A 12,072-nucleotide genomic window follows, 5' to 3' on the forward strand; every position below is an offset into this window, starting at 1 on the left:
AACAATCAAGTGTTGTTTTATATCCTGATGTACTTCAATTAGTGAAAACAATCTCCCTGCCAGGCTAAGATTAAGGACCTGCTGCGAACCCCAGAAGGGTTTGGCTATGTGGCTTAATGTGTAAACAGCAGCTTGTGCTGGGCTCAGGATCGACTCTAGTTTTCCTTAATGTGTTTTCTACAGGGTGTTATTGAGCACTTCGTCAGAATAAGACAGTCTTCCAGTAGGGCTGTGGGTATCTTATTTTTTCTTTAATTCAATACACTATTGAGAAAGCCTCTGAATTTAATTTTTCTGTCTATCTGGCTTGCAGAATTTACATAATTGGTTGCTTGTGCAGTATTTCTCTGCTATTCTTTTTGATATCTCTGTACTGTGTAAAATGTCTTAGCAATTCCCCTGAGGCCATCTTGTCAACAGTGCAGTGCATGGTCACCAAACCCACAGCCCTACAGGAAAATGAATTATCATAGTGCTGATGGAGATGCAGGTGACTGGGGAAAAATAGCTTTCAAAGCTAACTTACTAAACTGCCATTCTCTTAACTCCCTGGGAAATTGCCCTCCACCCACCTTTCTTTTCAAATCAGCCCAAAGAGATGAGCATGGCATCAGGAAGAGTAAGGATTTATTATTATCAGAGATCCTTAAATAAAACCAAACACCTTAGATGGTACCAAAATGTATCATGGTCCAAATGCTGCAGTCTTTAATCCTTACTCATGCGCAACTTCTATGAAAGGATTATGGATCAGTGAACAGGAAACACAACTTTTTAGATAGGAGACATTTCTCAAGTAATCGTGTTCATTAGCTCAGCCCTTGCTTTTACAAACATAGGAGACAATCCTGCAATAGTCCTCAGACATGCAAACAGTCTTGGTGAAATAAGAACTGCTACTGAACATAAGGGGTGTAGGCCCATGCTACTTATTTACATTATATGTTGAGTTATAGATTATCCTTCTAAATTTCCCTTGAACTCTGATGTATATAGCACTCAGACCTCTGTGCCATTAAAACACAAGCTAGTGAGCCCGTTATGCAAAAAGAAGACTTTAAAAGTAAAATGACGCTCCCCTACTGTGTTGCTGTCATCCACTAACATTCTGTTGAAGTCCACAGAACGTTAGGAAGTAGTGGTACATTCAGCCGCACAGCAGGTGTGTCCCGCTTGCAGTGTTCAGCACCCATCAAGTGTTTAGTGTGCTAAGTAAAATTACCTCCTTTTCTCTTTCCACAGAAAATAAACCTGCGGTCATTCGGCTCACAAAGTTTCTGTGAGTAGGCTAGGATACTCTTCCCATTTATGATGAGATTAACGTTCAGAGACAGTTCCTTGATGTTGTGTCCTACGCAGAAAACAGAAGAAGAGTTCAGGGAGAGAACTGTTTGGAAATTGAGCTATTATTATTTACTTTATAATTAATGTATGTATTAAATGAATTAAATAATTAGTTTATTATTTATTTTAAAAAGGTCCTATTCTTTTCTTATTTAGGCCCCAACTCCACTGAGGGTTCCTGAGTCCATAGAACACTATGCAATACAGAAACTGCCCTGTAATGTCCCTGGTGGTAGATAACAAGACATGTACTGAATGAAGAGTAGCTTCCTTTTGAGGCTACTGGATTCAAACCTTGCAATCAGGGGTTGTGAACAAGCATGTGCAATGATTGTAATATAACCCTCAAATTTGTCTCGCTTGTGATCCCTGAAAACAGACCTGCCCCCAGAAGTCTTAGTGCTGCACACCAGTGAGCCACAGCAGCTCAAGTGCTATTTCACACTGTGGTCGCTCTCACTCTCTATCTAGGCTAACTCCGGAGGAGTGAAGACAATACCCAAAGGACAACCCCCTGCCCAAACAAGTTTACAAGTGAACAGGCTGACAAAGGGAGGGAGGGGAAACAAAGGCACGGGGATGGGGGGTGGGGGCAGAGTGAAGTGACTTGCTCAAGGTCACGCAGCAGGTCAGAGACACAGCTGAGAAGAGAATCTGCCTCCTGAGGCCCAGTCTGTGTCTGAGCCCCTGGACCCTCGCATGAGAGCAATAAACCCTCTCATGTTTTATCAAAAGCACTTTATTATTCATCAGACCCTCTTTGACACCGACACGTGCCCAATGAAGTATCTTATTTGTAACACTCAAAAACAGCACTTTACTTACTTAAGATCATTGCAGCTCTGATGTCAAAAGTATTCGTTAAGATTTTGGAACAACCATCGATGCTAAGAGCAAAATCTTGCACGGGATCTGTCAAAAGGTAACAGGCAATTGATTTTTACTTTTATTTCCAGTGCATGGGAACTCTACTTCATAAAAAATAATGATAAAAGAATAGAATCCTTATGAAAATCAAGTCATACATATTTTCTTTGAAATTCTCCCAAACATAATCCCCAAACTCCGACATCGTGTGGCAAAAGGATTAGACTGCTCTGTGCCTGTTTCACTGACATCACACTAATCCCAACTACGTTTGCTTTCAGCCGGAATCCTTCCCCCCCCCCCCCTCCTTTCTAGCCATTAGGACCTGGCCAGTCCTTAAATTATTTAATACTTTAAGGCTTTGTCAGCATATCCATTTCTGATGCTGGGTGTCGACAACAATTGCAGCTGAGCCAGTGCTGAACCTGGTTTAACTGCAAGCATAGACCACCGGTTCCCAAACTGTGAGTCAGGACCCCAAAGTGGGTCGTGACTCCTTTTTAATGAGATCACCATTAGACTGGCATTAGACTTGCTGGGGCCAAACCTACACCACCCGGGGTGGAAGCCCTAGGGCTTCAGCCTTGGTGGCAGGGCTCAGGTTACAGGCCCTGTGCCTGGGGCTGAATCCCTTTGGCTTTGGCCCCCTGCACCCAGGGCAGTGGGACTCGGGCAGGTTCAGGCTTCGGTCCCCCCTCCTGGGGTTGTGTCGTAATTTTTGTTGTTAGAAGGGGGTCACAGTGCAATGAAGTTTGAGAACCCCTGGCACAGACCAAAACAAACCTGTTCAGAACATTTTAGAAACCATAGTTGACTTCAGGGGAAGTTGCCTGGTGAATGAAAATCAGGTCACTTAGTGCCTAGCTAAGAACATAGCAGCCTAACTTTAGGCTCCTATTTTTTGAAAATCTTAGCCCGGGCTTTGTAGGTGACATTTTATTGATCTGGAAATGGTGGGATAGGGACAGTTTCACGTCTTTGCAATTCTAGCGGGGAGCCATTTCGGGGGGCAAAGTGGGGCGGGAGCACCTCCTGAGTTTCGTACAGGAGGTGTGCGAGCTCCCAGGTGAAGCTCTTAGCTACAGCAAAGCATTGGTGTGAAATGTAAGTTCTGCAGAGGAAATGTGCCCCTGGGGCAGGGAGTCAGTATTTTGTTTACAAACAGAGGGAGGGCGATTAAGACAAGAAAGGGCTGGTGATTAAGTTAAGGATCTGGAAGTCTACATGCATCCAACGAAGTGGTATTCACCCACGAAAGCTTATGCTCCAATACGTCTGTTAGTCTATAAGGTGCCACAGGACTCTCTGCTCCTGTAAAACAGGAATCCCTGGGGAAGTGGGTGGGTGGGAGGGAGGAGGCTGTTTTAGAGATAACACAGGGGACTCAGAAATAATACAGCCAAGCCCTCTGGGCCAAGGTTACATTCAGAAAAGGTGGAGATTTGGGGACATATGTGAAACGAAGGGGCCAAAGCCCAGGGAAGGGCTAGCAGTGGTATAGAGAAGTTCCCACTCTCCTGTGGTACTTGTGTGGCCCCATCACCATAGTATCTGAGCGCCTCACAAGGTCTAACCTATTTCTCCTCAGCCCCTTGGTGAAGTAGAGCAGGCGCATTGAGGCACACTCATTCTAAAGGCCAGATTTTCAAAGGTATTTAGGCACCTAGTGGGATTTTCAAAAATGCCTAGAAGGTTAGGTGCTTTGTAAACCCCACTAGATGCCTAGCTGCATCTTTGGGTGCCTAAAAGGTTTTGAAACTCTGTCCTTAACACACTGGCCTGAGATCATGCAGGAAGTCCATCGGGGGGAGTAGAACCCAGGTCTTTCAGGGCTAACTCCTTATCCAACAGACCAGCCTATCTCTCTGCAGCATGCTGCAAAAAAAAGAGGACTCTGATAGATGGGAGCAAAACCAAGGTGGCCAGTTCTCTGAGACTTCAGGAAATGGTCCCAGGAGGTTAGGATGGATGCCATGGTTGACAGCATGAAAAGCAGCACAGAGGTCAGGAAGGATGGAGAATGAGAGTCAGAAGAGAGGAGATCACTTAACTCCCAAGAGGTGGCAATGCCTGCTGTGCATTTTAACTGAAAACCATTTTGTTTTGTCATTTTTTTGTTCTAAGTTCGAGAAAAGGAAGGAATCAGAAAGTGTCATAAAAGTATCAGATGTGTTTATGCCTCAAATTCTTAGGGTTTCAGCTGTATCCAGGCCAATTCCAGAACAAAGAATAAAAATTGCATCCGCAGAGTCCATAAAGTTGACGATTATTATCATGATTTGTATTATTCACTGGGCGCCATCTGTGTGCTTAGCACTGTTCAGAATATACCAGAAAATGTAGTCCCTGAGCCAATGTGTGTAAAATGTGTAGCCCTGGATAAGATGGCTCAGATATTTAAGTCTGAAATACATAGTTATTAAGCACATGTTAATATCTATGAGGAGAGGCACTGATGGCAATAGAAGTTTTACTGGATTAAGGAGTAGAAGAATTGACCCTCCAACTTTCTTTCAAGAGGAAGAGCTGCCCAGAGCTCCTGTGCCTGTTTATTTTCCTTTCCTGCCTGCAGTGGCCCTGATATACCGTAGAAGTCTCAATGTTTTTCTCAACTTTAAAATATGGAATTTTCTTGTTGCTTGGTTTTAAATATTCTCTTGTGAGAACTGCAACTCAATCACTGTAGTGTTGTGTTTAAGAGCCTTTTGGAAACTAACTAGCCTTTAAATAGAAGTTAAAGCAGTATTGCCAACTCTCATGGTTTTATCATGTCTCATGATAATTATTGTTTTCCTTAAAGCCCCAGCTCCTGGAGTCAAGTGGATATGTGATGATTTCAGAACACAAGAATGGCCCTACTGGGTCAGACCAAAGATCCATCTAGTCTAGTATCCTGTCTTCTGACAGTGGCTAATGCCAGGTGCCCCAGAGGGAATGAACAGAACAGGTAATCGTCAAGTGATGCATCCCCTGTCGCCCATTCCCAGCTTCTGGCAAACAGAGGCTATGGACACCATCCCTGTCCATGCTGGCAAATAGCCATTGGTGGACCTATCCTCCATGAACTTATCTAGTTCTTTTTTAAACCCTGTTATACTCTTGGCTTTAACAACATCCCCTGGCAAGGAGTTCCACAGGTTGAGTGTGCGTTGTGTGAAGAAATACTTCCTTTTGTTTGTTTTAAACCTGCTGCCTATTAATTTCATTTGGTGACCCCTAGTTCTTGTGTTATGAGAAGGAGTAAGTAACACTTCCTGATTTGCTTTCTCCACCCTAGTCATGATTTTATAGACCTCTATCATATCCCCTCTTAGTCATTTCTTTTCCAAGCTGAAAAATCCCAGTTTTATTAATCTCTCCTCATATGGCGGCTGTTCCATACGTCTAACCATTTTTGTTGCCCTTTTCTGAACCTTTTCCAATTCCAATATATCTTTTTTGAGATGGGCGACCACATCTGCATGCAGTATTCAAGATGTGGGCGTACCCTGGAGTTATATAGAGGCAATGTGATATTTTCTGTCTTATTATCTATCCCTTTTTCCTAATGATTCCCAAAATTCTGTTGGCTTTTTTGACTGCTGCTACACATTGAGTGAATGTTTTCAGAGAACTATCCGCAGTGACTCCAACAGCTCTCCCTGAAATCTCTCTTGAGTGGTAACAGCTAATTTAGACCTCATCATTTTATATGTATAGTTGGGATTATGTTTTCCAATGTGCATTACTTTGCATTTATCAACATTGAATTTCATCTGCCATTTTGTTGCCTAGACACGCAATTTTGAGAGATCCTTTTGAGCTCTTTGCAGTCTGCCTGGGACTTAACTATCTTGAGCAATTTTATATCATCTGCAAATTTTGCCACCTCACTGTTTACCCCTTTTTCCAGATCTTTATGAATATATTGAATAGGCTTTGGCCCAGTACAGACTCCTGGGGGATGCCACTATTTACCTCTCTCCATTCTGAAATCTGACCATTTATTCCTACCCTTCGTTTCCTATCTTTTAACTAGTTACCAATCCATGAGAGGACCTTCCCTTTTATCCCATGACAGCTTACTTTGCTTAAGAGCCTTTGGTGAGGGACCTTGTCTAAGGCTTTCTGAAAATCTAAGTACACTATATCCATTGGATCACCCTTGTCCACATGCTTGTTTACCCCCTCAAAGAATTCTAGTAGATTGGTGAGGCATGATTTCCCTTTACAAAAACCATGTTGACTCTTCCCCCAACAAATTATGTTCATCTATGTATCTGACAATTTTGTTCTTTACTTAAGTTATAACCAGTTTGCCCAGTACTGAAGTCAGGCTTCCTAATTATATTTTTACACTTCATTTGCCAGAGTTTATGCTCCTTTCTATTTTCCTCACTGGGATTTAACTTCCACTTTTTAAAGGATGACTGTTTTGCCTCTCACAGCTTCTTTGCCTCTGTTGTTTAGCCATGGTGGCACTTTTTTGGTTCTCTTACTATTTTTTTAATTTGGGGTATACATTTAAGTTGAGCCTCTATTATGGTGTCTTTAAAAAGTTTCCATGCAGCTTGCAGGGATTTCACTTTTGGTGCTGTACCTTTTAATTTCTGTTTAACTAACCTCCTCATTTTTGTGTAGTTCCCCTTTCTGAAATTAAATGCTACAGTTTTGGGCCGCTGTGGTGTTTTCCCCGCCACAGGGATGTTAAATTTAATTATACTATGGTCACTATTACGAAGCGGTCCGGCTATATTCACCTCTTGGACGAGATCCTCTGCTCTATTTAGGACTAAATCAAGAATTGCCTCTCCTCTTGTGGGTTCCAGGACTAGCTGGTCCAAGAAGAGTCATTTAAGGTGTCAAGAAACTTTATCTCTGCATCCCGTCCTGAGCTGACATGTACCCAGTCAATATGGTGGTAGTTGAAATCCTCCATTATTATTGAGTTTTTTATTTTAATAGCCTCTCTAATCTCAGCCTTCATTCTTAAAGAAAAATGAAGTTTCTAGCCCTTGTGGCTGTGGAGAAAGCTTCAAAATGTGACCCCAGTGCACCCTAAAGGCTCAAAAAGCAGAATGCAAATAAAAAGAACACCAAATCTATTATTTTTACATAATCTTGTGATTTTTGATGAGACTGATTCATGATTTTTGAACATTTGGGTTTGGCAATACTGTGAAAGTGACTTGAAAGTGTCAGTTTCACTCCTGTTTAAGGTAGTTTCTAGTCTATTTGTAGTGAGGCAACACTCCTAGAACCTCAGGCAGGTGCAGTATAGACTCACAGGGCCTTGACCTGGTAGGATGTTTCCAAAGTTAAATGATCTATTCCAAGCTTGGGGAACTGCAAAAAAGTGATTGAAAGTAATCTAGGTTTTTCTACAATTCTTTCAATTTTTAAAAGAAAAGGAGTACTTGTGGCACCTTAGAGACTAACCAATTTATTTGAGCATAAGCTTTCGTGAGCTACAGCTCACTTCATCGGATGCATACTGTGGAAAATACAGAAGATGTTTTTATACACACAAACCATGAAAAAAATGGGTGTTTATCACTACAAAAGGTTTTCTCTCCCCACCCCGCACCCTACTCTCCTGCTGGTAATAAGCTATTGGTATTAAGTATTGGTATTGGTAATAAGCTATTACCAGCAGGAGAGTAGGGTGCGGGGTGGGGAGAGAAAACCTTTTGTAGTGATAAACACCCATTTTTTTCATGGTTTGTGTGTATAAAAACATCTTCTGTATTTTCCACAGTATGCATCCGATGAAGTGAGCTGTAGCTCACGAAAGCTTATGCTCAAATAAATTGGTTAGTCTCTAAGGTGCCACAAGTACTCCTTTTCTTTTTGCAGATACAGACTAACACGGCTGTTACTCTGAAACCTTTCAATTGTTGTAATCAAGAGTTAGAAACAAAGTAAGAATATACATTAAAATTTTAAACCTAACCAGTGTCCCTTAAGTGACTTGACATAAGATGTGAGAACATGTTAGTATTAGAGCTAAGTGGGTCTAATATTGAATTCTCTCTTTTTATATAGGAATTAGATACAGTGCTCCAATCAGCTAATTTCGAAGTTATTATCGGCAAAAAAAAAAAAATCCTAGAGTTTTCAGGTGCCTAAGTAGCCCCTGGAATTGTGGTTAAAGTTGCCCCTCTCCCTGCCATCAAATCTGAAATGGCGCCCCAAGCTGGAGTCAAGACTGTCTTCTGTGAGGCTGGGTTGCTGTGGCAGCAGTGCATTGTGTTCCAGTTTGAATGTGGTCTTTACAATGGTCCTTCCCTTCCCACAAGTTTAAACTATACGTGTGACTGGAAGGTGGGGCCAGCAGGGATGAAAGTGTGGAGGGAACCTGTAAGCAATGAAGTCCGGTGACTCAAATGCACAAATGGAAAGGAAAAAGCAAGAGGCAATGAAGAGAAGAGGGGCGAATATCGTAAAAGAAACCCCAAACAACCCTAGACCAGGGAAGCATGTAAGCTTTCCAAAGGACCACCCGAAACTTAATTTCTGTTCTTAAAAATAACTATAAAATAAAGCAGTGAGACAAAAAGGCAGTGATATTTGCCCAAGGCTTCATGCCAGTGAGCTGCATTTTATTTTTTCTTTCAATGAACGAGTCCCTTTAGTTGTGTGACGGAGTAGAAAAGGATGGTGCCAAGGGAGCTGTTTAACAGTTACACAAGAGTCAGAAGGACCTGATAGCTTGGTTTCTTTTTTCTTCCTGTCACTTCTTGTTTTGCAACTTTGGTTTCAAAAGTCATTACAATGAGGTGAAAAGAGTCATTTCTTGCTCTTGTGGGAAATATGGTTTTAGACTTCTCTTTTCTCTAAAGCATCTAGGGCCTCCTCCCCACTTTTCTCTGTCCCCTCTCGGGTTGGTTTCCTCTTTGCTTCTGCAAGTGAATCTCTCACTTCTGTATTTAATGGAAAGTGTGATGATAAAGTGTAGGAAGCAGCTGCTCAGATTTTGGACTAATCAGGAGTCAGTGGCTCAAATGTATCAACCAGCGTTGCTCTACTTGCAGCTGCCACTGCTTTCTGTAATACATTGAGCTTGCGTAAGAGCTACAGATGGTTGAATGGTTAAAAGTCCCAACAGTTAAGTTTTCATCAGGGGACACAGTTACAAAGTTATATTGCAACAACTACAGTTTGGTCTTGCTCTTTTAAATGGGATGGGTTTGTTTTTTAACCATCTCACTGAATCACGGCCTGAAGGCTGGTCAAAATTTTTTAGTTAAAACTGTTTTTCAGTGGAAAACTGGGTTTTTGACAAAATGAAGTTCTTCATGAAAGGTGTCTGCTTTTTGTGGAAAAGGTTGACTTTTTGTTGAAAAATTGAACTTATGGGAGTTGCAGTTCAAGTGCCTCATGCCCCTGTTCTCCTTTATGGGCTGGGCTCTCCAGCCGGACTACATCTTCCACAATGCGCTTTGGCCATGGGACTCCCCATGAGACACCACAATGGTTCTCCAGGAGTCAAGACTGTGGTGCATCATGCAAGGTGTAGTCTGTTCAGAGACCACGGCTGTAGAGGAGAATGGAGGTCTGAGGCACTCAAACGACAGCTCACATGAGAATCTGCAGTGGAATTTCCCAATAGAAATTTTATGGCTTTTGAGTTTTTGCTGAAAAGTCAAAACTTTCCACTGGGGGTGGGGACACACATTTCTGACCATCTCTCTATGGTACATTAGTCTAGGACTTTACAATCCAACATGATAGTTCTGTAGTGGAGATGGGACCTCTTGGTAACCGTCCTTCCTGAGTAAGGAGAAGGTAGGATGAGCTGCAGTGCCAGTGAGAAGCAGGCAGAGTGGGTGCAGCTAAAGGAACCTAGAGAACCCAAAGTAGGCTTTTTTTGTTGTTAAATAAAGATGTCTGCAAATTTTACTGTGCCTGTGTAGCTATGTAGCTGAAAGGAGAGACCATTCTGCTTTTTCTGTACTGGCCCTTTAAATGTGGAGGAATCCCCTGGCTCCTACAGGAGCAGCTGTCGTTTCCATTTTCAGATGCACAATGTTCCAAGAGTGAATCAATGTGTTTTGTCTCATGGAGACTTTATACTTGTTCTTTCTTGTTTGCCTCAGTCAGAAGTGACTCATTTAGACTGAAAAAAAAATATTACATGTTATGTCTTTCACATACCCAAAGCAAAAACATTTACCATTTTGACTATAAAATACATGATGATTCCCTTTCCTGCAACACTTCATAGTGCACAGTACTGTATGTTCCCAGATCCCAGTCGTTCCTCCACCCACTCCTTCAATCTGTTATCTCTTCCATAATTAAAGCTAAAAACTCTTCTTCAGGTTTCAGATAGTTTGCTGTTCCAGTTCAGCTTTGATATGTTACCAACATTTGAAATGATTATTGAAATTTTGCAAAAACATGTAGCTTTTTGCAAGTAAATGCTTAACGGAAAAATAGGCATTTTTATGTCTTTATATTTTAGCTTGAGATGGGTCTGAGTCCCAGCATTTGGAACTAGATCTGAACTTTCTCAAGGCATTGGGGTGTCTAGATCTGCAGTTTTGGGTCAAGCCTATCTCTGGTTCTGACTACTTTCACGTGACTACTTTCAGGTACAAATGCTCAGCTAGATCCTCAGCTGGTCTGAATGATTGACTACAGCTGAAGTTCTGTCCCCTTCTTTGAACATAATAGGACCCACGGATGCTACTGAGGTTTCGATTGTATTCAACGTTGAGTTTGCAGCTTTCACCAGGGCCGCACTGCTCTTTGTGAGCTAGAATTTGGAACCCCTTTTGACTCTCTGCTATTCATCAGCCATCAGCTGGAACACTCCTCACTGATCTGACAAATCAGATACAATGGCACTTCTCTCATTTCACTACTTCCTGAATGTTTATCGGGATATTCCTTGCAGTCCGTATTTATATATAGATTGCCTGGCACATTGCATGCAGTGGCACCATAGTGCTGGATTTTAATCTCGTTTGACATTTCTTGTAGCTGGTAGGTGAATTCTATTGGATTACTCTGGAAGAGTGAGTAGACCATCCCCAAAATACTGTTGGTTGGCATTTCAAAGAAATTCACTTGCTACAATTAAAAAAAAGATGTATTTTTCTTGCCTTGTTTTCCTGAGCAGGCCTCACATCGGTATGACTACCACAGCATTGCATAGCAGCTGCACCCCCTGGCTTGAAGAGGTTTCCATCATATCCAGGGTTTACAGTCTGGTTCAATGGCTCTCAGCACCTCCACTATACAAATTGCTCCAGCGCTCCTGCAGCATTGCAGAAACTGGACTGCCACAGTGGAAAAAGGTCTGTTCTAATCATTTTGATGGTCTTTTCTAGAATTGTGCTGGTCTTTCCCCCCCCCCCCCCCCCTTGTTGACCTTGCTCTGGGTTCAATTTCACCTTGAAGTAATCTGATATTGCCCCAAAATACCACTGCTTCCAAGTCATTATAATAAATGAGTGCAGCAGATTAGAGGCAGCAATCATGTGAGCTTTGTGGTGCTCGTGTGACAGAGTTCACATCTCTGCACATCTCAGAGCATTAGAAAAGCTCACCAGTGTGATTCTGGTACCTTTCGGCCTTTCAAAAGCACACTTTTGGGAGCTGATAAACAAGGCGAGTGTATTGTATGACTTTATTAGGGTCACACAAGGACAGTACAGTGCTGCAGAAACTGGAAATTGAGCATGAGGGTAAAAATACTAGGCACTTAAACAGCACTTTTCACCTTCAAAGCTCTTAACAAAACTAACCCTCACAGCATCCAAGTGAACAAAGGAGATAAAGAATAATTAACTGCTTTGGATGCCATCATTTATGCATTCCCTCAACACTTCCCTTTTAATGTCTATTTGAATAAATTAAGCTGAACCTGCAGAG

General features: G+C 42.0%; 1 protein-coding gene across 1 annotated transcript in view; it reads right to left on the reverse strand.

Annotated features, from left to right (window-relative positions):
- Nucleotides 1-12,072, reverse strand: part of LY86 (lymphocyte antigen 86) — a 33,819-nt gene that overhangs the window by 9,829 nt on the left and 11,918 nt on the right. Inside the window, exons 2-3 of the mRNA XM_074943175.1 lie at nucleotides 2,170-2,256; nucleotides 1,223-1,351 (exon numbers count right to left, since the gene is read on the reverse strand). Of these exons, the coding sequence (XP_074799276.1) occupies nucleotides 1,223-1,351; nucleotides 2,170-2,256 (216 nt within the window). The remainder of the gene's footprint in view (nucleotides 1-1,222; nucleotides 1,352-2,169; nucleotides 2,257-12,072) is intronic.

The sequence above is a fragment of the Natator depressus genome, chromosome 2, assembly GCF_965152275.1.
Source record: "Natator depressus isolate rNatDep1 chromosome 2, rNatDep2.hap1, whole genome shotgun sequence".
NCBI lineage: Eukaryota > Metazoa > Chordata > Testudines > Cheloniidae > Natator > Natator depressus.